The following is a 27,521-nucleotide window of genomic DNA, read 5'->3' as shown; positions in this document are numbered from 1 at the left end:
ACAACCTCCTAATCTGAAAAAACATCTAGTCCGAAGTACTTCGACTAAACCAGCTCTACCCATATATAAATAGGGGATGCAAAACTAACTTGTAAATTTTGTGTGCAAATCAAATACAAATAATGAAATCACAACAGTACCATGGACACATTCGCTTGTGGCCATGGCAAAGAACACATGAAAGGAAGCATTTTAAAAGAAAATTTCACATCCGAATGACAGAGTAAAATCTGGGAATCCAAATGTATTGACATTTTTAATATACTACAGTAACGGTTAAATCTAGGGACAGGCATGATGCCTTATGTAAATTGATTGGGATTTGAGTATCCCATATCCCAATACATTTAGACTCTCTGATTTTTCATTATGCAATGCTAATGAGGGACTATGAGAAAATAGAGTTTCCTATGAATCTATATAAGATAGTAGGATCTATAACTCCTGAAATCTTACATTAGTCATTAGTGTAGGATGGTGACCAGGTGGGCACTGAGTGCTGAGATTTCTGAATATATATATTCTGAACAGAGGCATGGTATACAGATAAACTGTAAATCAGATAGTAGAAGATGACATGTAAACAATAAACAGGCATGATTCTATATATTTCAACATTAACCTGGTTAAAAACCAAGAGTTAGGTTTTGTTATGTTTTTTTTTTTTTAAATACATTTTTTATTTGGAGTTAAATCAAATATACAAACCAGAGAATGAGTGGAAAGAAATGTCAAACATCAAAAGGAACATTTTGTCATAAGCCTTCCACTAATATAAGATCATTGAGACATCATTCTGCATCATCGCGACCGATTCCCCCATGGGAGGGCATGGTGGTAAGCAATTCTAGCATTAGTATGTGGAACAAACAGAGAATGGGTGGATATTACATGCCCTTGGTGTCTGCAGCACATGACCAGAACAAGTCTGAGCATATGCTGCAGATGTAGTTAGCTAGGGGCTTACAGAATAAAGCTTGGAGCTTGACCACAGAGATATGGAGATGTAGGAAAAGCTTGAGCAAGAGTTAGGTTTTAACAAATTTTATTAAAAGTTCAAAAATGTATATGTGTTTGTTTCACTTCAGGTAAAAAAAGACAATGCCACATCAGTGCAAATCTCCCACTTTGACAATGGGTCCAAAAGTGATGTCCCCTTTCCTCACCCCATCTCCAAGACATGTTTTACCAACAGCCTGGTATCCACCATCACAGCCCTGGTGCACCAAGAATGGAACATCCCCTCATGGTAGCAGAAACCCTTACTACAACCAATGGCATAGTCCCAATGGGTACTGGGGTTCACCTAGACCATGGTCTCCAAACAGATGGGAGCCATCTCACTATGCTCATGGTACTTGGAGATCAAGCCCAAGAGCACACCATGTTTCTCATTTTAATCACAGTCCAGAGAATGCCTCAGTGTATAGAGAAATGAAGGATGACAGGATGCAGGTAAGAATAATTGCATTTACACTGTGTTTGCAAAGATGCTTTCATGATCAAATCCGCCCAATTTGTTGCCAATGATCTCTGATTTTTAGGAAAGTCCATGGTTTTGAAGGTATGGTCCTGAAATGTTTGTACCTCAGTTTCAAAACTTTAGTGAGCTGCAAAACTGGAAGGAAGCACAAATATTTGACCAAACAGACAGTAAAGTGTTTCTGGAACTTACCATACATGTAGGCATCTTTTTCTAAAATATTGTTTAAGGCCCTTTCTAATGCTGCATTTATTTTTTTAGGTTCATTTCAAACAGAAAAGAGGTTATACTAAAGATATCAGTCAATACTACAGCCCATCTATGGTGGAAGACCCTTGGGCAGAACTGCAAGCCAAGAATGCTGAATCAACATCACAAGATTCTGCCAAAGTACATCACAGCCTAAGTGCTGGATCACAGGAACCTTCGTGAAATATTTAGCTAGATACAAAATATCTTGAACGGAGACTAGATAGATGACATTTGAGGATACAACAAATGTAAATTTCAGTAAAAGTAATGCAAATAGGCCTATACCCCACGTAAGCCAGCATAAAGTAAACATTTTCTCTATTGCACAACCTAATTGTACTGACCGCAAAACACGTTGCAGATTCTGGTGGGAGTAAATGCCACCTTGAATAAGTTCCAAGTTGCTTGCATGTTCACTTACTATGTGTGTGGCCTTATGACTGACTATGTCTAGGATAAGGAGACAGGTCAGACCTTGAAATCAGCTTTTCCTACATAATTATTGCATAAGCACTATTTACATCCCATATACATGTATTATCACCCATGTTGATGGCCAATTGATCTGTCCACACATGGATATATTTACCACGGTCCAGTAATTCATATTGATAATTCACATATCCATACATTGAAGACCTTCGACATCCATGTGTGGTTGATTGCATTTCTTTATTAGAGTAGAGGTTCTATATTTTACTTAACACATGACCTTGCAAGTGTAAACAAGTATAGACACATTATTTGTCCAGAGAATGACTTTTTATGTTACAGTTTTCAAGAGGATGTTTTATTACATATTTGCCTTTGCATTGAGGTTCTGCACACTGGCTATTTTGTGTCCAGTCTAAGAAATTTTCAAAATAAGAAGTATTGGGTTGAACATTATATACATTTGCATATTTACTTGCTTTTTGATACCTCACTGTAAATCTTTTATGTATGTTTAAAAAATTCATATTAAATGTGATATTTTTTTTCTATAATATTGTAATTATGTGTCCAGATCTCTCTTAATACCACTAGAGGGCACAAAATATTTTGCACTGGAAGATGAGACACAATTTGATACTTGGATAAAAAACAAGCAACTAAAAGATACAATACAGGATGGGAGAATTAGGCCATATCACAAACTTAATACTAGGAGAGGAAACCTGAGGTTAAATAAATGGAGAGACCTACAGTTAAAACACTTTGTGAGATCGCTGCCACAAGCTATTAGATCTGTGGAAGATTTGTATTCGGTGGAGAAATTATGTAACCCCCTAATAAGAAATAAAGCATGGAATATTTTAGATATAAAGATGATAACAGAGGTGGCCGATCTGGGGAGACCTCCATTCAAAGAATCCTTGAAAAAGAGATAAGATCACCTTTAAATGAGCACAAAGTGAGTGTTGTTCTGAGAGTCATGTACTGTTATGCGACAGACATATCAAGATGGTACATAACACTGGTAAGAGCTCATAAACATTACTCACAGGAATCGGAATTATGTTGGAGAGGCTGTAAAACACGAGGTACGACATATCGCATATGGTCGGAATGCCCTAAGATTCGCATTTATTGACAGTAGGTTTAACAACATATTAAGGAAATCACGGGAGAGATGATCTTAGATGATCCATGGATATATTTATTTTATAAAACAGAAAAACCATATAAACAGCATAAAAATGTTAGCTCCAAATTTGATAAACGTGGCAAAAGGGGCAATCCCCAAAAAGGGTTAGAACTTGAATGCCCCTCTATTAGAGATTGATTTAACAGAATTGAATATATACATAATATGGAGTATTTGAGCAGCAGAGAGGAAAAGCAGGTTGAGAACTTTACAAATAAATGGAGGAGATGCGTAGAGTTTAAAAAGACTAATAAATATTTAGAAGAATGGGTGGAATAAGGTGTAGAATACGCTAATGAAGAGGAAGGCGAAGTAAAGCACAACAATAGGAATAAAACAATGCCTTATAGGGAACAGAAGATATTAATAGTTAAAACCGAAGAACCCAGTCCCAAAAGTCAGATAATTCACAAAAAATTGCATATAAAAATGTGGTAAAAGAAATATATATCACACAAGGCAATACAGATAGAGAACACATAAAAGCCAAGGAGGCAGATTTAATTTACAGTTCAGCAGTATAAATTACTTAATGCAGGAATTTACACTTGGACACTCCTTTATTTGGGTCACCTTGGCCTAATATGACCAGTGGGACATTTAAACCTTCCCAAACTTTCTCACTTATGACCAATACACATTTTTTTTTAAGAGGGAAATCTCAGTGTCATAGGAGGCACCAATTTAGACAGTTCACCACAGAAGGGATACACACAAGGGTTGTCATGGAGGAGAATGGGTTCATATCCCTTGCATGGAAGCAGGAGAAAACTGTATGTGTATACCCAGCTTTAGGCTCCTACATCTGTGATAGATATTATAGAAATAGACTCCAAGTTTCAGCATCAGTTAAACAACCCCCCCCCCCCCCCCCCAACAAGGTATAGGTGTGGAATGCATTGTTATTTAATTAATATGGGACAATAGCATGGTGATGATGGAAAGAAATAGCTAAAACTATCCAGTGACAATAATAGAGGGTATCACCTCGGGCTGGGTGGCAAAATGTCCAAACACCTGCATTTTAAATGTAAATTAACCTACAATCTAGAATGTTATTCTATCTAGAATGGTATTACATGGGGCTATTTATAAAGCAATTTGAGAAAACAAAACAAATAAAGAAAAAGTAAATCTGTTTGGTCAACTGCCTTCTTTTCTTCACAATTGCTAATCATCTCATCTTTAAAAATACAATGTACAGTATGAACTAGAAGTAAATAGTAGTAGGAAGTCAGTTGTAAAACATACAAAAATCACTATTACCTTGTCTATGACGTTTTACTTGTATAAAGATACATTGTTGACTATTTTTTCCTGAAAAGAACAAAAATCTTCCAGAAGATTTGTCTATATAATGCATAGAACAAGAAGCAGCCATTTCCCAGTCTAGAATATATACCTGTATTCTACTTCTGGATATAAAGCACAGTGCATGTATGCTTCAGTAGTTCTTTAGGCTCTCAGCACAAAAACAAGTGATACTTGTTAGGTCAGGTTTATGTATCCTAGGACAATGTATTTTAAGTCAGTGACTTATCAAGTAGTTCACCTTGTGGACACTACTTTATTTGTATCACCTTGGGCTAATGTGGCCAGTGGGGCAACATTTACACCTTCCCAGATTTTCACACCTATAACCAATACACATTTTTTTAGAGGGAAAACTCAGTGTCATGGGAGGCACCAATTTAGACGGTACACGGTAAAGTAATTAGCATCCAATGGAAATAGAAAGTGCTGTGCTTGGTCAGTGCTATAGACACAATTGATACATAAATGATAAACATGCGTAAACTATAATACATCTAACGTGCAGTAAAAAAGTGCATATATAGTGCTTATATATACATATCGTGAAAAGACCTGGAATGGTGCAAAAAATAGGGCCTGGAACGGTGCAAAAAACAGTATGCAGTCCAAATTAATAAGTCCCTTATGCCGATAACAACAGCCCAATGAAGGGGACTAGCGTGTTCGTGGACAGTAGTGATGGCACCCTCCGATTCACCGCCAAACTGTGGTAAAATTTCAAACTCACAGGATGGTGTTGATCTTAGCTGGCATATGTCAACTAAAAATCAATATAAGCTTAAGGGTCTCCTTGCGCTGAAAGGCTGGTGTCCCAATGGATGGATGAATGTGTTTCCTGTCCGCATTCTCAGAGGGCGAAAAAATGAAGAGGACTCCTCATGGTGTAGTACGATTAAAATACTACAATTTTATTAAAAATATATAAAATCCAGCAAACACTGTAGTATATATTATCTTGTACCCTTGCAAATTGTTCTTGGTCTCCCTGTCACCTTGCAGGGAGCCGTGTAGCAGTCCTGGGAGCCTCGCCACACCTGGAAGTAGGGTAAAGCGGCGTGCGGTTCAAAACAGGGACCAGAGCGAGGCAGCGTGCGTTGCAGCTTGATGCATTTCGTCACTGGAATTACATCATCGGAAGCTTGGCCCCTTAGTTCCAGTGAAGGGAACTCTTAAGGTGTCAGCAGACCATTGCCAGACCATTATTCTTGATCTTTAAGGATAGTTTACAGACGGGTATGGTGCCAGCTTATTGGAAAAAAGCCAACGTGGTACCAATATTTAAAAAGGGGCCGAGATATATCCCGGGTAACTATAGTCCGGTCAGCCTAACATCAGTAGTCTGCAAGATTTTTGAGGGGATGTTAAGGGACCGCATACAAGACTTTAGTATATGAAAATGGTATTATTAGTAGTAATCAGCATGGATTCATGAAAAATCGTTCTTGCCAAACCAATCTATTAACCTTCTATGATGAAGTGAGCTACCACCTAGATAAAGGTAAGCATGTGGATGTGGTGTACCTGGACTTTGCAAAGGCCTTTGACACCGTTCCCCACAAACGCTTACTGTTCAAACTAAGGAATGTAGGTATGGACCATAAGGTGAGTACCTGGATAGAGAACTGGCTCCAGGGGAGGTTGCAAAGGGTGGTGATTAATGGGGAGTACTCAGATTGGGCGGGTGTGGAAAGCGGGGTCCCCCAGGGTTCTGTCCTGGGGCCAATCCTGTTTAATTTATTCATAAATGATCTAGAGGAGGGGATATCGAGTAAAATCTCAGTATTTGCGGATGATACTCAACTAAGCATGCCAATATCTTCTGGGCAGGATGTGGAAACCTTACAAGCGGACCTGAACAAAATAATGGGGTGGGCAACTACATGGTAGATGAGGTTTAATGTTGAAAAATGTAAAGTAATGCACTTGGGTGCCAGAAACCAGAAAGCAAGCTACTCATTAGGGGGGAACCTCTGGGTGAGTCTAGGATGGAAAAGGACCTGGGGGAACAGGTAGACAACAGGCTTGGCAGTGGCATGCAATGCCAAGCCACTGCAAGCAAAGCCAACAGAATACTGGCATGTATAAAAAAGGAGATTCACTCCAGAAATAAAGAGATTATTCTCCCACTCTACAAGGTGTAGATGTATTCCAGAGATAAAAAAGGATGTATTCCAGAGATAAAACTATAATCCTACCACTTTATAAAACTCTGGTCCGGCCGCATCTGGAGTATGCTGTCCAGTTCTGGGCACCGGTCCTCAGGAAGGATGTGCTAGAACTGGAGAAAGTCCAGAGAAGGGCAACAAAAATAATTAGAGGAATGGAGGACATCAGCTATGAGGAAAGACTACAAGCACTGAACCTATTCTCTCTGGAGAAGAGACGATTGAGGGGGGATATGATATCAATGTACAACTACTGTACTGGCAACCCTAGCATATGGAAAAACCTATTCAGAGAAAGGAAATACAATAAGACACGTGGCCACTCACTAAAACTAGAGGGAAGGCGGTTTAACCTTAAAATACGCTGGGGGTTCTTCACTGTAAGAGCAGTAAGGATGTGGAATTCTCTTCCGCAAACAGTCGTATCAGCAGGGAGCCTGTGGGCAGCCATCCCAGAAGAGTTGAAGCTGTTATAGCTGCAACTCTTCTGGGAAGGCTGGGTGGGCCAATTTGGATGCCATTAAAGTTCATGTGAGTGAAAAGACAGGTGTCCCAATACTTTTGGTAATATAGTGTATCTCCTATGCAAAACAAGCAACTTTATTGCAACCCAGCCCTGCCAAAAACACAAGTGTCTATTGTCTCTGGAACCTTTACTTTCATTAATATAGAGATAATATACAAATCAGTGGAATATTAGTCTTCGGGGTTCATTTTCTAAAGGCAAATTGGATGTTCACTTTGCCAAGGAAATTTGCACTTTGCAAGGGAATTTGTCCCAGAGCTTAGTGAAGAAGGTATAACTCTGCTGACTTCCATCATCCAATAATGTGTATCACGTGTGACATTTTCTTGTACATGATTGGATATTCTTTGCAATGTAAAACATTACCACACTCACTAAGCTCTGGGGCAAATGCTCTTGCAAAGTTTAACTTACCTTGCAATGTGAACAGCAAATTTGCCTTTGGTAAATCAAACCTTTCAAATCAAAACAAATGAAAAGAAAACAAATATGAGAATAAGTGCATTATCAGTTTTTGTTCTTAAAGTGAGATACCAGAAGTAAAGGCAATTAGAGTAAAGTGTGGAATTGGTAGAAGAAGCCACTGCTGGAATTAATTAAATAGCATATGTCTATAAAACGGTCAGATAGAAAAAGTGTCTGACAATTTTGAGGGTGTGGGAATACACACGACAGTATAAGCAGCAAATTTATATGTTAAAATACATTTTTCTTGCTTATTTGCTATTTTCACATTATCACTAGTATTTAGGACTAACAGAGGATTGCGCAGAGGATACCCTTTGACTATGTTTTTCCATTGAATATGTCTATAAAACACTGAGGATGTTGAAGACAAGCTGTTATAGGATCAATACTTTGTATAGTGTTACTTTGCATGCATCCAGCCATGAGAAAAAAAAGGAATATACTGTATATATAAAAATAATGTGGCTTATTTATTACAAAGCATGTTTTTTTCCTGAAGTTTTTTTTTTTTCATATCTGTACTTTGCTTAGATCATCTTTTTGAAAACGACTGTAGTCATCACCCTGGTAACGTTTGCCACTACATATTTCTTTTTGAAATCGGAGTCAATTATAATGTAAAAATGCTTGTACTTTATTGTTTTGCAAAGCAAATATTGCCATGTTTCATATTTCAGTAACGTGCCGAATTTACCAGACCTTCACTCTGCATAAGTTTCATTATTTGCTCCTTCCTATCTTTTTTTACAGAATTGTCTCCTAACATCTGAAACTGCTTAGATGCCGCTATTGGTCAGTGAAAACAATGCCTGCATTTACATGTCAAAGAAAGCAAAAAAGGTTTCTACCCTCGTGGACATAAATACTAGCCAAAGTAAAAACAACATGCAGACATCCAGAGAGAGCCAAGGCTAAGGTAAGCTAATGGTATTTAATTTTACATAGATTTAGGCTTGGTGTACACTAGTAGAATTTCAAACTAAAATTCTTAGGAAAATTTGAACGAAAATTCTCAGTACATTCAATGTCAATCGAAAACATTTGAAGATTTTGTTTGTTTCTAACATATGATGTTGAGTGAATGAATGGACTTTACCAAATGATAACAACATACACTGTTAGAAATGTGTAGATTTGAGAAAACATTTTTCATCCTGCTCTTTCAAATTTACTCATCACTGCACTTGAAAACGAAAATCAATTTGACCCTACTTGTGATTAGAAAAATAAATGAACATTTCTGTAACGTTTCTCACAACGAAAAATGTTGAACACAATTCTACAAGTGTCTACCCATTTTTATACCCAGTAGCACAAACTGAGCATTGCCCGTTTTCCTCTTGTAAATGAAATGTATTATCCCTAGATCTCCCTCTACTCTCCTATAGACAACCTCCTAATCTGAAAAAACATCTAGTCCGAAGTACTTCGACTATGCCAGCTCTACCCATATATAAATAGGGGATGCAAAACTAACTTGTAAATTTTGTGCGCAAATCAAATACAAATAATGAAATCACAACAGTACAATGGACACATTCGCTTGTGGCCATGGCAAAGAACACATGAAAGGAAGCATTTTAAAAGAAAATTTCACATCCGAATGACAGAGTAAAATCTGGGAATCCAAATGTATTGACATTTTTAATTTCAATATCTCTTTTATTGTAATTTTTCACATAACAAAATAACATACAAGCAAGAAAAAAAGAACAAAAACCAGTAGCAAAATCAAAAACAACATTATTACAGTAAATTTGTCAATTATAACATTATACTACCAAAGGAAAAAGGAAAAAAGAAATAAAAAAGAGGATAGAGACCTTCCTTCCAGTATAGTTTTGATCCCCACTGAGGGGATTACCATATTTAGAATACTGTTTATATCAAATCTTTCTTCACTTAACATCGATTTTTGTGGAGGCAAATAAAACTAGTCTGAAATTACTTAACAATATTTATGTCGTCCCAGCTACATTAACCCTACTCCAATGTTACTGTACATCTTCCATTATTTAGCCATGATTTCCATCTAACTTCAAACATTTTCTTTGTTGCACTTAAAGTAGCCATAATTTTTTCCATCTGACATTGTTGATTTAATAATTCAACCGCATCGGATGGAGTTGGTACATCTTGAGAGTTCCATCTTTTAGTAATTAAAAGTTTTGCCGCTAGTAAGAGATGTATAACTACTACTCGGAACTCTAGGGGAATCTCGTACATATTTAAGTGAAGGATCGCCATTTCAGGGTTTGGGACTATATTTTTTTTCCAACCAGTTCTGACGCCAGGGAAAATATTCTGTTCCAGAATGCACTAATCGATTTACAGTCCCAAATTATATGAAATAACGATCCTTGCTCACCGCATTCTCTCCAACATAATGCTGACGTTGAGGAATAAAATCTGGACAGTTTAATGGGAGTTAAATACCAAAAATTCAAGATCTTTTGGTATAGTTCCCAATGGTTGATGCATTTTGATGAGATGTATGTAACATCAAAGGCTTTCAACCACCTAATTTCGGAGAAGGCTTTCCCTAATACTCTCTCCCATTTCAGAACGGTAGTGGATTTAGAGTAGGTATTAAGTAGCCCCAATGGATCCTGTCGAAAGCCTTCTCCGCGTCCAAAGATAGGAGCAGTGAAGGCGTCCGACAGGATCCCATCCGCGCCAGCAAATCTACAATTCTTCTAGTTCCATCAGGGGCCTGTCTCCCTGGCACAAACCCCACTTGGTCCGCATGTACTAAGTAAGGTAGAAACTCCTGTAGTCTGTTCGCGACCAGTTTTGCAAAAATTTTTATGTCTGTGTTTAATAAGGCAATAGGCCTATAAGATGAGGGATCTTTGGGGTCTTTTTCTGCTTGGGGATTGTAACTATTAATCCCTTCAGCATTTCTGACGGGAATGTACCAGTAGTGGCTGCCAATTCAAATACCGATTTTAGCTGGGGGGCCACCTCTGAAGACAAACTCTTATAATATTCATTAGAGAAGCCATCTTCTCCTGGTGATTTCTGATTAGGGAGTTTGTTAATAACCAAACTAATCTCCTGAATGGAAAATGGTTCGGAAATTGAATTCAATTGGTCTTCTGTAAGTTTAGGTAGGGAAATCTGTGCCAAATAATTTGAAATTATTTCTGTTGTTGGTTGGTGTGTAGTTATGTCTTTTTGGAGGTCATACAGTGATTGATAATAATCTGCGAAAGCATTTGCAATATCTTTAGGGTTTATTAGTCTCTTATGTGTAATAGGATGTAGAAGCTCATCAATTTTATTACTAACTTGTTTTGCCTTTACTTTTCTAGCCAACCAGCGCCCCACTTTATTACCCATGCTATATTCTTTTGCTTTAAGGACCTTTAGGTGATATTCTTGTTTGTTTAATAATAATAACCTTAATTCTTGTCTAAGTTTTATTATGGTTTGTGTACCTTGTGGCGTAGGGTTTTTTTTATTTGCTATTTCACTTAATGCTATACTATCCATGATATCTTCTATCTTTTTTTCCCCTCTGCCGATTAATGTACGATGACATTTTAATCAAAATGCCCCTCATATATGCTTTATATGCATTCCATAATACAAACCTATTAACTTCCAGGTTATCATTAAACTCAAAGTATTGTTTATGCTCACTCACTATTTTTTGGCACAGTTCGGTGTTCTGTAATAATGATTTGTGTTTTGCCAGTAGGGGTAGTATAGACTGTGTTGTTCTTCTAGTGGGGTTTGTGGTATCCAATTTTATATCAAGAATTGTATTAAAGTCCCCTCCGATTATTAAGGCCCCTTTCCTCTCCTCCTTAATTTTATGTAAAAGGGGTGATAAAAATCGACGTTGACCAGTGTTTGGAGCATACAAGTTTACCAACGTAAAAACTGAGTTATTAAGCTTACATATTAATATTATATAACATCCCATAAGGTCCTGGATAGTACGTATGTGTTGAAATTTAACTGTGCTTCTAATCGCAATTAGAGTACCGCTCGTTTTTTTTGGGCTATTAGCCAGGAATATATTTGTGGGATTTTTTTGAACTGGAAAAGTGGGCACTTTGAAACAGAGAAATGTGTCTCCTGAGCAAATATTATATCGGCTTTATTTAATTTAGCTTCTTTTAATAATGCATTTCTCTTATATGGGCTATTAAGACCTTTAGGGTTTACTGAGAAAATGGTCAGTGGCATTTAGTATGTAAGTTTTTTATTGTTTTGCCGGTATTCTTTTTTAATTCAAAATTGTTTTGTATCCGTATTTGGTTTATGCAGTTATTTATATCCTTATTGGAAGTCTTCTCCAAATTCCTCTTTAGTATTTTTATAACTAAAACTTCTGGAAGGAAGGGACAAAATAATGATAAAAAAAAAAGAAAAAAAACAAGGTGAGAAAAAAAATCAAGAAAGTATAAAAAAAGACAAAAGAAAATTATACACAGTACACAATAATAAAAAAAATACCTGAACCATTGCAGGCAAATGGGCAGTTAATACTGCTTTTATCAGAGGCAGAATTTATTGGTGTATTATAACACCGACCTACTCTCTCACATGAGAGACACATATTTTCTGAGTAAGGCACCATCCCTATCCCTTCATGCCTCTCCTTGAGTCCCTTTACAAATAGCAAATTTTTCTCTGATCATTTACGTAAATCCCTGAAGCCCCCAGTCCTCTCCTCTTCCACCCCCCTCTCCCCATCCCCTTCGGAAATAAAAAAAAAAAGGGAAAAAAAAAAAAGGGGGGGGAGGAAAAGGTCGCCAGTCCCACATCTTTCTTTCCCCCTATTATTTTAATTATGATTCCTTCAGGGAAGTGTCAGGGGGTAACAACTGCCATTGTTTAAAAAGTAATAGTCCTTTCTCTACACTATAGACAGGAAAAAATTTTCCCTTCCAAGTGATTAATAATTTAGTAGGGAAACCCCATCTATAAATGACCTTATGAGCTTGTAATATCATAGTGATAGGGGTTAATTTTTTTCTATTCATCACTGTTTGCTGAGAAATATCAGAATACAAAGATATCCCTTTAAATTGTTCCGGAAGAACAGGATTACTCCTTGCAGCCAGCATCACTTTCTCTTTTACATGGTAATAATGTACTGTAGTAAGAACATCTCTTGGAACTGTGTCCGGTAAAAACTTTGGTTTAGGGATTCGATGTGTTCTATCTATACACAGTTCTACATCACTTAATGCGGGTATGAGAGATTTCATGTATTGCTGCACATAACTCGTTAGATCCCTACGCAGAACCGATTCAGAGACTCCTCTAAATTTAATGTTGTTTCTTCTTGCTCTGTCTTCTAAATCCACCATTTTATTTTGGAGTTGCTGAATCTCTGTTTCATGGTCTGCATAGGCATCCACCAACTCATTGTGGGCTACATATAACACAGACATTTTTGTCTCTAAATGTTCAATCTGATTACCATGTAATTGTGTAGTATTGCTGACTGGAGTAATCATATCTGAAATATCTGCAAACAGTGATTTCCTGAAAGATAATAAAAAAATTTTCATCGTCGTTTCAGATATCATTTTATCAGAGGTAGGGAACCCCTCAATCATTCCTTCCTTTGGTATATTTGGTAAAGGGGAAGGTCTATGCTCTTGATCAATTTCATCTGAATTGCGATCAGTAACTTCCCATTGATCCTTCTCATTAAATCTATTGACCCCTATTTTAGCTGATGTATCAGGGGGTTCAGGTATTACCTCCCAAGTTACCAATGGATTGGGCACATTTGCTAGGTTAATAATTAATGGGGTTACATTTTCTCTAAGATCCAACAATGGTTCCACTGATGGTTCAATTGTTTGACTCGAGGGTTTATCCTCTATTATGCCCGTTGTGGGAGACATTGTTGGGTCTTCTATATCCATAATCTCAGTGTCTAAATTTTTTGCGTTTTCCCCTACTGTTTTTACTAATTTTTTTGCCCCAAGAGGGCCTTTTTCAGTCAGGGGGAAAAAGTCTGAGAGTCGTTGGGGGGTTTTGGGGTTTTTACGACGTCTAGGCATCTCCCTATTTTCCAATGCCTGTGCCGTTGTTTTTTCAATTTGCTCACAAGAGAAATTTTGTGCAGTAGCTAAACCTGAATCAGAGGCAACAGTAGTTATAAGTGTAAGATTGGGATCCAGATTGGGATCCAGATTTGAGAGACTATTAGAGTTATAAACCTCACTAGGGGTGGGAAGGATAATAGTGTCAGAAGTAGAGGAAGGAATATGGGTAAGGTCAGAGTTATGAATAGTGTAGTTAATATGAGTAGGGATGCGGGTAGCAGAGTTGATCATAACCTGTGACCTTGTAAGCATTATCTTTCAGCTTTATCCTTTCAAACCTTTATATATTCTGTATGTTTCCCTTTCCTCCCTAGACACTACTTAGTCGCCAAGAGAGGGGAAAGAAAGAAGAGAGCAAAACGTCTCTATGTTTAAAGAGAAAAAAAAATAGCAACAGTTGAAACAATTCCCTTAGACAAAAAAAAGCAGTGAAAAGTCAGATCACATTCCGAGCATAAGGAACAAACTATTCAGAGAAAGGGGATACAATAAGACACGTGGCCACTCACTAAAACTAGAGGAAAGGCGGTTTAACCTTAAGGTGCGTAAGGGGTTCTTCACTGTAAGAACGGTAAGGATGTGGAATTCTCTTCCACAAGCAGTCGTATCAGCAGGGAGCATTGATAGTTTCAAAAAACTATTAGATGGACACCTTAAAGACCACAACATACAGGGGTATACAATGTACGGTTAAAAGCAAACACACACACACATCATAGGTTGAACTTGGATGGACTGATGTCTTTTTTCAACCTCACTAACTATGTAACTATGTAATTCCAAAGTTTCGTTACATAGTGAATGAATAGCAGTAAACAATTAGATAGTAGTTGTCTAATTGTATACTTATTTATTTTTCAAAGCAAGCAGTCTCTCTCACCCACATTCAGCGTCTGTGATCCTTGGATTTAGACTGAGTTTGAGCTCCACTGCTGCTGCTTAATGAGTCCTTCTTAGGTAATCTATGGTACTTGGATTCAGTTGCTGCTATGTTGTCCCTGGATTGAACTGCTACGACTACAAAGTCCCTGGATTTAAATCATCGTTGGTACAGGTGAATCCTTGGTGTCTAAATCATTCCCAACTGATCTATCCAGCCCATGTGCAGAATGTGCAGTTATCAATAAACAATATGTTTATATGTTACACCCTCTGGTAGTGTCCGTACGTAGTGGAATATGATATTTGTTATAATAGTTATAGCAAAAGTTGTAACAAAAAGTTCCTAAACGTTCCCAAAAAGCTTGCCAAGTATATACTGCAGTCTTACACTTTTAAGTGTCAGGGAAATAGGAATCCAGCGGGTTTGTCTCCTCAAACAGTTTCTGGGCACAGTTGCTATAAGATAGTTACTTGTCTAAAATATTACAACAGTGCCTTATTTCGGCAGATCATCTAGGGCATTGGGTGGCATTGGATAACAACGCGGGGGGGGGGCGGAGGGGGAGCCGCAGTTACTCCGGTCACCTCAATCACTCCAATCAGTCCAGCACAGTGCGGGGTAGACCAAATCTCCCTCTCAAAGGGCCGCTAGATCCGGTAGTTCGGTGGTCAGCAAGTGGGTTACCGGAGTCCAGTGGTTCGGCTGCTGGTAAACTACAAGCGGGCACCGTGGATTTGAAACGAAGGTAAGAAAGAGCGGGCACCAGAAGGTGAATGTGAGGGACAGAAGGCGTAGATCCCAAAGTGGATTGACATACTTGTAGCAAACAAGTTGTGCCAGAGAACATAGGCAATATAGGCAACTCAAGTTTCCCGCCAGGCTTTACCTTACTTGGCATTTGCCGCACTCAAATCCTGTAGTCCTGTTTTGCAGGGGGGATCCATCCGCTCGTCGGTCCATTCACGGTAGTCCGAGCTGTATCCTAGTATGCCCTGGTGAGCACCTTCAGTGTGCCGACATACTTGCACGCCGCTGTAGCCGCCACCACCTCCGCTACTGCTACCTTCAATGTGCTGACATACTTGCACGCCGCTGTAGCCGCCACCACCTCCGCTACTGCTTACTGATCCCTCTACTGAGTATCCAGCTGGAAAGGCCGTCTGCTATCTGCTAGTCATCCGGAGAAATCACAGGAGATCACAGCTGCAAATCATCTTTGCTCGGGGAGGCTTACGGGAGTAATCAGGAGCACCTACTCACACGGCTACTCAGCCATTCTCAGCTGGCCACACGCCTTGACATTTTTAATATACTACAGTAACGGTTAAATCTAGGGACAGGCATGATACCTTATGTACATTGATTAGGATTTGAGTATCCCATATTCCAATACACATTGACTCTCTGATTCTTCATTCTGCAATGCTAATAAGGAACTCTGAGAAAATAGAGTTTCCTATGAATCTATATAAGATAGTAGGATCTGCAACTCCTGTGCAAGAGCACACTTACCTGAGATCTTACATTAGTCATAGGTGTAAGATGGTGACCAGCTGGGCACTGAGTGCCGAGAGATCTCAATATATATGCTGAACAGAGGCATGGTATACAGATAAACTGTAAACAGGATAGTAAAAAATGACACGTAAACAATAAACTGGCATGATTCTATATATTTCAACATTAACCTGGTTAAATACCAAGAGTTAGGTTTTGGTTTTTTTTTTTTGGTTTTTTCCTCAATAAATTTTTTATTTGGATTTAATTAAAATATACAAACCAGAGAATGAGTGGAAAGAAATGTCAAACAACAAAAGGAACATTGTCATAAGCCTTCCACTAATATAAGATCATTGAGACATCATTCTGCATCATCGCGACCGATTCCCCCATGGGAGGGCATGGTGGTGAGCAATTCTAGCATTAGAATGTGGAACAAACAGAGCATGGGTGGATATTACATGCCCTTGATGTCTGCAGCCCATGACCAGAACAAGTCTGAGCATATGCTGCAGGTGTAGTTAGCTAGGGGCTTACAGAATAAAGCTTGGAGCTTGACCACAGAGATATGGAGATGTAGGAAAAGCTTGAGCAAAAGTTAGGTTTTAACAAATTTTATTAAAAGTTCAAAAATGTATATGTGTTTGTTTCACTTCAGGAAAAAAGACAATGTCACATCAGTGCAAATCTCCCACTTTGACAATGGGTCCAAAAGTGATGTCCCCTTTCTTCACCCCATCTCCAAGACATGTTTTACCAACAGCCCGGTATCCACCATCACAGCCCTGGTGCACCAAGAATGGAACATCCCCTCATGGTAGCAGAAACCCTTACTACAACCAATGGCATAGTCCCAATGGGTACTGGGGTTCACCTAGACCATGGTCTCCAAACAGATGGGAGCCATCTTGCTATGCTCAGGGTACTTGGAGATCAAGCCCAAGAGCACACCACGTTTCTCATTTTAATCAAAGTCCAGAGAATGCCTCAGTGTATAGAGAAAGGAAGGATGACAGGATGCAGGTAAGAATAATTGCATTTACACTGTTTGCAAAGATGCTTTCATAATAAAATCCGCCCAATTTGTTGCCAGTGATCTCTGATTTTTAGGGAAGTCCATGGTTTTGAAGGTATAGTCTTGAAATGTTTGTACCTCAGTTTCAAAACTTTAGTGAGCTGCAAAACTGGAAGGAAGCACAAATATTTGACCAGACAGTAAAGTGTTTCTGGAACTTACCATACATGTAGGCATCTTTTTCTAAAATATTGTTTAAGGCCCTTTCTAATGCTGCATTTGTTTTTTTCAGGTTCATTTCAAACAGAAAAGAGGTTATACTAAAGATATCAGTCAATACTACAGCCCATCTATGGTGGAAGACCCTTGGGCAGAACTGCAAGCCAAGAATGCTAAATCAACATCACAAGATTCTGCCAAAGTACATCACAGCCTAAGTGCTGGATCACAGGAACCTTCGTGAAATATTTAGCTAGATACAAAATATCTTGAACGGAGACTAGATAGATGATATTTGAGGATACAACAAGTATACATTTCAGTAAAAGTAATGCAAATAGGCCTATACCCCACGTAAGCCAGCATAAAGTAAACATTTTCTCTATTGCACAACCTAATTGTACTGACAGCAAAACACGTTGCAGATTCTGGTGGGAGTAAATGCCACCTTGAACAAGTTCAAAGTTGCTTGCATGTTCACTTACTATGTGTGTGGCCTTATGACTGACTATGACTAGGATAAGGAGACAGGTCAGAGCTTGAAATCAGCTTTTCCTACATAATTATTACATAAGCACTATTTACATCCCATATACATGTCTTATTATCCATGTTAATGGCCAATTGATCTGTCCACACATGGATATATTTACCACAGTCTAGTAATTCATATTGATAATTCACATATCCATACATTGAAGACCTTCGACATCCATGTGTGGATGATTGCATTTCTTTATGAGAGTACAGGTTCTATATTTTACTTAACACATGACCTTGCAAGTGTAAACAAGTATAGACACATTATTTGTCCAGAGAATTACTTTTTATGTTACAGCTTTCAAGAAGATGTTTTATTACATATTTGCCTTTGCATTGAGGTTCTGCACACTGGCTATTTTGTGTCCAGTCTAAGAAATTTTCAAACTAAGAAGTATTGGGTTGAACATTATATTACATTTGCATATTTACTTGCCTGTTGATACCTCACTGTAAATCTTTTATGTATGTTTACAAAATTCATATTAAATGTGATATTTTTTTTCTATAATATTGTGTTTATGTGTCCAGATCTCTCCAATACCACTAGAGGGCACAAAATATTTTTCACCGGAAGATGAGACACAATTTGGTACTTGGATAAAAAACAAGCAACTAAAAAGATATAATACAGGATGGGAGAATTAGGCCATATCACAAACTTAATACTAGGAGAGGAAACCTGAGGTTAAATAAATGGAGATACAGTGCCTTGCGAAAGTATTCGGCCCCCTTGAACTTTGCAACCTTTTGCCACATTTCAGGTTTCAAACATAAAGATATAAAACTGTAATTTTTTTGTGAAGAATCAACAACAAGTGGGACACAATCATGAAGTGAGTGAAAAAAAATTATTGGATATTTCAAACTTTGTTAACAAATAAAAAACTGAAAAATTGGGTGTGCAAAATTATTCAGAACCTTTACTTTCAGTGCAGCAAACTCTCTTCAGAAGTTCAGTGAGGATCTCTGAATGATCCAATGTTGACCTAAATGACTAATGATGATAAATAGAATCCACCTGTGTGTAATCAAGTCTCTGTATAAATGAAAGCCAAGGAGGCAGATTTAATTTACAGTTCAGCAGTATAAATTACTTAATGCAGGATTTTACACTTGGACACTCCTTTATTTGGGTCACCTTGGCCTAATGTGACCAGTGGGACATTTACACCTTCCCAAACTTTCTCACTTATGACCAATACATATTTTTTAAGAGGGAAAGCTCAGTGTCATAGCAGGCACCAATTTAGACAGTACACCACAGAGGGGATACACACAAGGGTTGTCATGGAGGAGAATGGGTTCATATCACTTGCATGGAAGCAGGAGAAATCTGTATGTGTATACCCAGCATTAGGCTCCTACATCTGTGATAGATTTTATAGAAATAGACTCCAAGTTTCAGTAACAGTCAAACAACCCCCCCCCCCCCCCAACAAAGTATAGGTGTGGAATGCATTGTTATTTAATCAAAATGGAACAATAGCATGGTGATGATGGAAAGAAATAGCTAAAACTATCCAGTGACAATAATAGAGGGTATCACCTCGGGCTGGGTGGCAAATTGTCCAAACACCTGCATTTTAAATGTAAATTAACCTACAACCTACCTGTTCGAACAGCGGCGTCCACCATTATTGATGTTCATTCTTACTGCAGGTTTTATTCATATATCTTGTGAGTATGTGTCTTTGATTTTGGGGAATTAAATTATCTTTACATACTACACTATTGGTCCTTTTTGTTTTCTTGCCTGGGATCAACGGAGACCTAGTTCAGGAGCTATCCTTCACAAGGAATACCTATTCCTGGATCCATTCCAATTAAAGAGCCTGGTTACCAATGCTATAAGGATTTTATCAAGCGCATGAGACTCATATCTGGGGTGAGTAGGGAACCTAGAGGGTCTGGCCACTCACTCGAACACCGTTTGAATTATCGGTTTCTGCACCTGAGCACTTTATTGGACACTTTATAAATAAGGACTGTTATACCTATTTTTTGTATTCTTTATATATTTTTTTATCTGCATCTTATTTATTTGCCAATATGAAATGCTAGCTCTGTTTTAAATGTATTACACATTTTATTCTAAGATTTACTTAGATGCACAGCAGCTGCATTTAACATATTTATAAATTTTAGTAGTAGCGCGGGTTTTAATTTAATTTATTACACAGGTTCATAATCATATCACTTGCATGGAAGCAGGAAAAAACTTTGTGTGTACCCAGCTTTAGGCTACTACATCTGTGATAGATATAATAGAAATAGACTCCAAGTTTCAGTATCCATTAAAACAACCCCCCCCCAACAAAGTATAGGTGTGGAATGCATTGTTATTTAATTAATATGGAACAATAGCATGGTGATGATGGAAAATAATAGCTAAAACTATCTAGTGACAATAATAGAGGGTGTCACCTCAGGCTGGGTGGTAAAATGTCCAAACCCCTGCATTTTAAATGTAAATAAACCTACAATCTAGAATGTTAATGTATCTAGAATGTTATTGCATGGGAGCTATTTATAAAGCAATTTAGGAAAACAAAACAAATGAAGAAAACGTAAATCTGTTTGGGCAACTGCCTTCTTTTCTTCACAAGATACATTGTTGACCAGTTTTTTCAGTGATGAAAAAATATCATCCCGAAAATTTGTCTCTATAATGAACAGAATAAGAAGCAGCCATTTTCCCAGTCTAGAATATATACCTCTATTCTACTTCTGGATATAAAGCACAGTGCATGTATGCTCCAGTAGTTCTTTAGGCTCTCAGCCCAAAAACAAGTGATATTTGTTAGGTCAGGTTTATGTATCCCAGGTCAACTTATTGTAAGTCAGTGACTTCTCAAGTAGCTCAGCAAGCTTAACGTGTACCTAAACCCAAAGACTAAAGTTTAATACATTGTGGCTTACCAGACCTTAAATGAGCTGACTGTATTCATTTTAATTTTTAGGCTAAGAACATTTTCAGTAAGTACACAAAAGTGAGTACACCCCTCACACAAGGGTTGTCATGGAGGAGAATGGGTTCATATCGCTTGCATGGAAGCAGGAGAAAACTTTATGTGTATACCCAGCTTTAGGCTCCTACATCTGTGATAGATATTATAGAAATAGACTCCAAGTTTCAGTATCAGTTAACCACTTTACCACCGGAGGATTTTCCTGCTTTACATGCAGGCCACTTTTTGCAACTTGGCACTGCGCGACTAACTGATAATTGCGTGGTCATGCAACGCCTTACCCAAACTAAATTTACATCCTTTTTTTCCCACAAACAGAGCTTCCTTTTGGTGGTATTTGATCACCTCTGGGCTTTTGATTTTTTGTAATAATAAAAAAAGAGCGAACATTTTGACATTTTCTACTTTGACAGTTAAAAAATATCCAATATATTCAATTTTTGTCATATATTTAGGCCAAAATGTATTTAGCTACATGTCTTTGACAAAAAAATCCTCAATGAGCGTATTTTTAACAGCTCTAAGACCGAAAGATTTTACCCCATTCCTGACCAGGCTATATTTTGCGATTCGGCACAGCAGACTATGAGAAAATAGAGTTTCCTATGAATGTATATAAGATAGTAGGATCTATAACTCCTGAAATCTTACATTAGTCATTAGTGTAGGATGGTGACCGGGTGGGCACTGAGTGCTGAGAGTTCTGAATATATATATTCTGAACAAAAGCATGGTATACAGATAAAGTTTAAATCAGATAGTAAAAGAGGACATGTAAACCATAAACTGGCATGATTCTATATATTTCAACATTAACCTGGTTAAAAACCAAGAGTTAGGTTTTGTTATGTTTTTTTTTTTAATACATTTTTTATTTGGAGTTAAATCAAATATACAAACCAGAGAATGAGTGGAAAGAAATGTCAAACAACAAAAGGAACATTTTGTCATAAGCCTTTCACTAATATAAGATCATTGAGACATCATTCTGCATCATCGCGACCGATTCCCCCATGGGAGGGCATGGTGGTGAGCAATTCTAGCATTAGAACGTGGAACAAACAGAGAATGGGGTGAATATTACCTGCCCTTGGTGTCTGCAGCAAATTACCAGAACAAGTCTGAGCATATGCTGCAGATGTAGTTAGCTAGGGGCTTACAGAATAAAGCTTGGAGCTTGACCACAGAGATATGGAGATATAGGAAAAGCTTGAGCAAGAGTTATACATTTTTGAACTTTTAATAAAATTTGTTAAAACCTATGTGTTTGTTTCACTTCAGGTAAAAAAGACAATGTCACATCAGTGCAAATCTCCCACTTTGACAATGGGTCCAAAAGTGATGTCCCCTTTCCTCACCCTATCTCCAAGACATGTTTTACCAACAGCCTGGTATCCACCATCACAGCCCCGGTGCACCAAGAATGGAACATCCCCTCATGGTAGCAGAAACCCTTACTACAACCAATGGCATAGTCCCAATGGGTACTGGGGTTCACCTAGACCATGGTCTCCAAACAGATGGGAGCCATCTTGCTATGCTCAGGGTACTTGGAGATCAAGCCCAAGAGCACACCACGTTTCTCATTTTAATCACAGTCCAGAGAATGCCTCAGTGTATAGAGAAAGGAAGGATGACAGGATGCAGGTAAGAATAATTGCATTTACACTGTGTTTGCAAAGATGCTTTCATAATCAAATCCGCCCAATTTGTTGCCAATGATTTCTGATTTTTCGGGAAGTCCACGGTTTTGAAGGTATGGTCCTGAAATGTTTGTACCTCAGTTTCAAAACTTTAGTGAGCTGCAACACTGGAAGGAAGCACAAATATTTGACCAAACAGACAGTAAAGTGTTTCTGGAACTTACCAAACATGTAGGCATCTTTTTCTAAAATATTGTTTAAGGCCCTTTCTAATGCTGCATTTATTTTTTTAGGTTCTTTTCAAACAGAAAAGAGGTTATACTAAAGATATCAGTCAATACTACAGCCCATCTATGGTGGAAGACCCTTGGGCATTACTGCAAGCCAAGAATGCTGAATCAACATCACAAGATTCTGCCAAAGTACATCACAGCTTAAAGCGGAGTTCCACCCAGTGAACGTTTTTTTAAATAAAAATACCCCCGGGACAGTCAGGGCTAGTGCATTCCACAATGGCTAGCCTCTGATCTGTTCCGGGTTGCACTTACCTGAAAGAAGAAATACTTACCTTGAAAATGTATTCTCCAGCGCTGCCATCTCATGTGTGGGCAGCTTGAAGCCAGCGCGATCCTCTTCTGTGTCCTCTTCTGTCTTCTTCGGTCCCACGATGCACTGCACCGGCCCCGCCGTCACTTCCGGTGCCGCAGCGTCATCCCTGCACAGCTTCTGGGCATGCCCAGAAGCTGTTTTGCAAGGTATGACGGCGCCTGCACCGGAACTGACGTCGGGGCCGGTGCAGGCGCATTGATTCCTGGGAGCGATGACGTTCAGCTCCCAGGAATCATTGCATGCCAGGAAGTGACGAATCGCCGTGGCCGCCGAGGGGAGGAAGAGGAAGTAAGGTAAGTATATTTTCTTCTAAACGAGGTAAGTAAAAAAAAAAAAAAAATTGCGATTATCCATTTGTTTTTCAGGTGACCCGGAGCGAGAAGATGGAGGTAAGTATAATTTTAGGGTGGAACTCCACTTTAAGTGCTGGATCACAGGGGCCTTCGTGAAATATTTGGCTAGATACAAAATATCTTGAACGGAGACTAGATAGATGACATTTGAGGATACAACAAATATAAATTTCAGTAAAAGTAATGCAAATAGGCCTATACCCCACGTAAGCCAGCATAAATTAAACATTTTCTCTATTGCACAACCTAATTGTACTGACTGCAAAACACGTTGCACATTCTGGTGGGAGTAAATGCCACCTTGAACAAGTTCAAAGTTGCTTGCATGTTCACTTACTATGTGTGTGGCCTTATGACTGACTATGTCTAGGATAAGGAGACAGGTCAGACCTTGAAATCAGCTTTTCCTACATAATTATTGCATAAGCACTATTTACATCCCATATACATGTATTATCACCCATGTTAATGGCCAATTGATCTGTCCACACATGGATATATTTACCACGGTCCAGTAATTCATATTGATAATTCACATATCCATACATTGAAGACCTTCGACATCCATGTGTGGTTGATTGCATTTCTTTATGAGAGTAGAGGTTCTATATTTTACTTAACACATGACCTTGCAAGTGTAAACAAGTATAGACACATTATTTGTCCAGAGAATGACTTTTTATGTTACAGCTTTCAAGAGGATGTTTTATTACATATTTGCTTTTGAATTGAGGTTCTGCACACTGGCTATTTTGTGTCCAGTCTAAGAAATTTTCGAAATAAGAAGTATTGGGTTGAACATTATATACATTTTCATATTTACTTCCTTGTTGATACCTCACTGTAAATCTTTTATGTATGTTTAAAAAATTCATATTAAATGTGATATTTTTTTCTATAATATTGTAATTATGTGTCCAGATCTCTCTTAATACCACTAAAGGGTAGGGTTGAGCGAACACGGACTGTATTATTCCTGTTCGTACCGAATAATTGGATTTTTGTTACCCGAACACGGACCCGAAAACTTTACTGTATATTCGGGTAAAAATCCGTGTTCGGTCGTTTTATTTCCGGGTTTTGCATGCTTTTGCGCGCTTTTCATGGCGGGCTTTCAACAGCCAATCAGCAAGCGTTTAACTGGTGTGCCTAAGCCATCCCAGCCATGCCTACAAATGTATCAGCAGCTGTGATTGGCCGTCTGAAGCATGTGACCAAGTCTTTATAAGTTCGAGGCAGCGCCGCTGCGGCGTCATTCCGCTGTTTTGTTCAGGGAGAGAGCACACATCAACGTGCTGCCTGCTGATTAGGGACAGACAGGAAAAAAAAAACATTTGTGTCCGGATAGAATTGAGGGACAGGTCGGAGTGTGTTAGGCAGGGCGAGTTGTAGGCATTTTAGGGAGAGAGTCTGCTGATTTTTAGGGTCAGTGTGTTCTACAAACTACAATCGATATTGCTGTGTGGGGTGGGGTTTGCAGTGACCGATCTACGATCTTAGCAATCCTTTTAGGGAGAGAGTCTGCTGATTTTTCGGGTCAGTGTGTTCTACAAACTACAATCGATATTGCTGTGTGGGGTGGGGTTTGCAGAGACCGATCTACGATCTTAGCAATCCTTTTAGGGACAGAGTCTGCTGATTTTTAGGGTCAGTGTGTTCTACAAACTACAATTGATATTGCTGTGTGGGGTGGGGTTTGCAGTGACCGATCTACGATCTTATCAATCCTTTTAGGGAGAGAGTCTGCTGATTTTTAGGGTCCGTGTGTTCTACAAACTACAATCGATATTGCTGTGGGATAGGAGATAGGCAGGTGTCAGTGGTCCACATCCATTTTCTGTGTGTGGGCTGCAGTGAACACAATCTTTTTGGGCTGCAGAAAACACAATCTTTTTGGGGTGCAGTGAACACAATCTTTTTGGGGTACAGTGAACACAATCTTTTTGGGCTGCAGTAAACACAATCTTTTTGGGGTGCAGTGAACACAATCTTTTTGGGGTACAGTGAACACAATCTTTTTGGGCTGCAGTAAACACAATCTTTTTGGGGTGCAGTGAACACAATCTTTTTGGGGTACAGTGAACACAATCTTTTTGGGGTGCTGGCTGCTGATTAGGGACAGACAGGAAAAAAAAAAACATTTGTGTCCGGATTGAATTGAGGGACAGGTCGGAGTGTGTTAGGCAGGGCGACTTGTAGGCATTTTAGGGAGAGAGTCTGCTGATTTTTAGGGTCAGTGTGTTCTACAAACTACAATCGATATTGCTGTGTGGGGTGGGGTTTGCAGTGACCGATCTACGATCTTAGCAATCCTTTTAGGGACAGAGTCTGCAGATTTTTAGGGTCAGACAGTGTGTTCTACAAACTACAATCGATATTGCTGTGTGGGGTGGGGTTTGCAGTGACCGATCTACGATCTTATCAATCCTTTTAGGGAGAGAGTCTGCTGATTTTTAGGGTCAGTGTGTTCTACAAACTACAATCGATATTGCTGTGTGGTGTGGGATAGGAGATAGGCAGGTGTCAGTGGTCTTTTTGGGGTGCAGTGAACACAATCTTTTTTGCCCACTGAGGAGGAGGGAGAAAAGTATTTTTCTATCAGGCACTATGTGCAGCATTTTTCCTTCAGCTGTGCTGAATGACTGATCATACACTGCTGTGTTCAGTTCACATGTGCTAATATTGAGTGGTTTCAGAAATCATACACTTTTTTTTCTATTCCACTATTCAATATACAGCCTTGGGTTAAAAAAAATTAAATTGTGGCCTGCAGCAGAGCTGAATATTTGGGGGTTTTGGGGTTCATCTCATACTTCTGAAGATTTGAGGGTGCTGCCTGTTCCATACTCCTCCTACTCCTCATTCAGCCTTTTAGGGGTACAAACAATAGTAATCGGGGCCTAGTGTGGTTTTGTACGTGTGAGATACATACACTTTTTTTGATCATATTTCCTATTCCGCTATTCAATAAAAACCTTTGGATTAATTAAATTGCGGGATAGTCTGTGTCGGTACGTGTGAGATACACCTTTCCAATTTTTGGGGCGCATCTCATACTGCCGAGGATTTGAGGGTGCTTCAGTCTGCCTCCTGCCTGTTCCGAACTCCTCCTACTCCTCATCCTACCTTTAGGGTACAAAAAATTGTAATCGTGGCCTAGATTGTGTTTGTACGTGTGAGATACACCGTTTTGTAAAATTTGTCTTATTCCGCTATTCAATATACACCCTGTTTGAGTGTAAAAAATTAAATTGCGGGATAGTCTGTATCGGTACATGTGAGATACACCTTTTTAAATTTGTTTGGCGCATCTCCTTCTACCGCCGAGGATTGCAGGGCGCTTCAGTTTGCCTCCTGTTCCCAACTCCTCCTACTCCTCTTCCTCATCCTGCCTTTAGGGTACAAAAAATTGTAATCGGGGCCTAGTCTGTGTTTGTACGTGTGAGATACACCGTATTATGACATTTTTCCTATTCCGCTATTCAATATACACCCTTTTGGAGTGTAAGAAAATTAAATTACGGCATAGTCTGTATCGGTACGTGTGAGATACACCTTTTAAATTTGTTTGGCGCACCTCCTTCCACCGCCAAGGATTGCAGGGCGCTTCAGTTTGCCTCTTGTTCCCAACTCCTCCTACTCCTCTTCCTCATCCTCCCTTTAGGGTACAAAAAATTTTAATCGGGGCCTAGTCTGTGTTTGTACGTGTGAGATACACCATTTTTTTATCCTTTTTCCTATTCCGCTATTCAATATACACCCTTTTGGGGTAAAAAACATTAAATTGCGGCATAGTTTGCATATTTGACTGTCAGATACACCCGTGCGATACTGTTGTTGTTTTGTTCCGCTATTCAATAAACACCTTTCTAGGG

The 27,521-nt window shown here is 38.7% G+C and overlaps 3 protein-coding genes across 3 annotated transcripts; all 3 read left to right on the top strand.

The window, feature by feature from the left end:
* Positions 1-1,101: 1,101 nt before the first annotated feature.
* Positions 1,102-1,915, top strand: LOC309566280 (gastrula-specific protein 17-like; the record flags this gene model as incomplete). The annotated part of the gene is made up of 2 exons (XM_082271386.1): positions 1,102-1,455; positions 1,745-1,915. The coding sequence occupies 2 exons, from the start codon at positions 1,102-1,104 to the stop codon at positions 1,913-1,915; spliced, it is 525 nt and encodes a 174-aa protein (XP_082127512.1).
* A 15,049-nt stretch (positions 1,916-16,964) lies between these two features.
* Positions 16,965-17,773, top strand: LOC309566227 (gastrula-specific protein 17-like; the record flags this gene model as incomplete). The annotated part of the gene is made up of 2 exons (XM_082271330.1): positions 16,965-17,318; positions 17,603-17,773. The coding sequence occupies 2 exons, from the start codon at positions 16,965-16,967 to the stop codon at positions 17,771-17,773; spliced, it is 525 nt and encodes a 174-aa protein (XP_082127456.1).
* Positions 17,774-22,334: 4,561 nt separating this feature from the next.
* Positions 22,335-23,142, top strand: LOC309567388 (gastrula-specific protein 17-like; the record flags this gene model as incomplete). The annotated part of the gene is made up of 2 exons (XM_082272794.1): positions 22,335-22,688; positions 22,978-23,142. 2 exons carry the CDS (start codon positions 22,335-22,337, stop codon positions 23,140-23,142), a joined length of 519 nt encoding a protein of 172 aa, XP_082128920.1.
* Positions 23,143-27,521: the final 4,379 nt, after the last annotated feature.

The sequence above is a fragment of the Pelophylax lessonae genome (assembly GCF_965119305.1).
Source record: "Pelophylax lessonae genome assembly, chromosome: 11".
Lineage (NCBI taxonomy): Eukaryota > Metazoa > Chordata > Amphibia > Anura > Ranidae > Pelophylax > Pelophylax lessonae.
The sequence above is the reverse complement of the archived record's forward strand: the minus strand, read 5'-3'. Positions and strand labels throughout refer to the sequence as shown.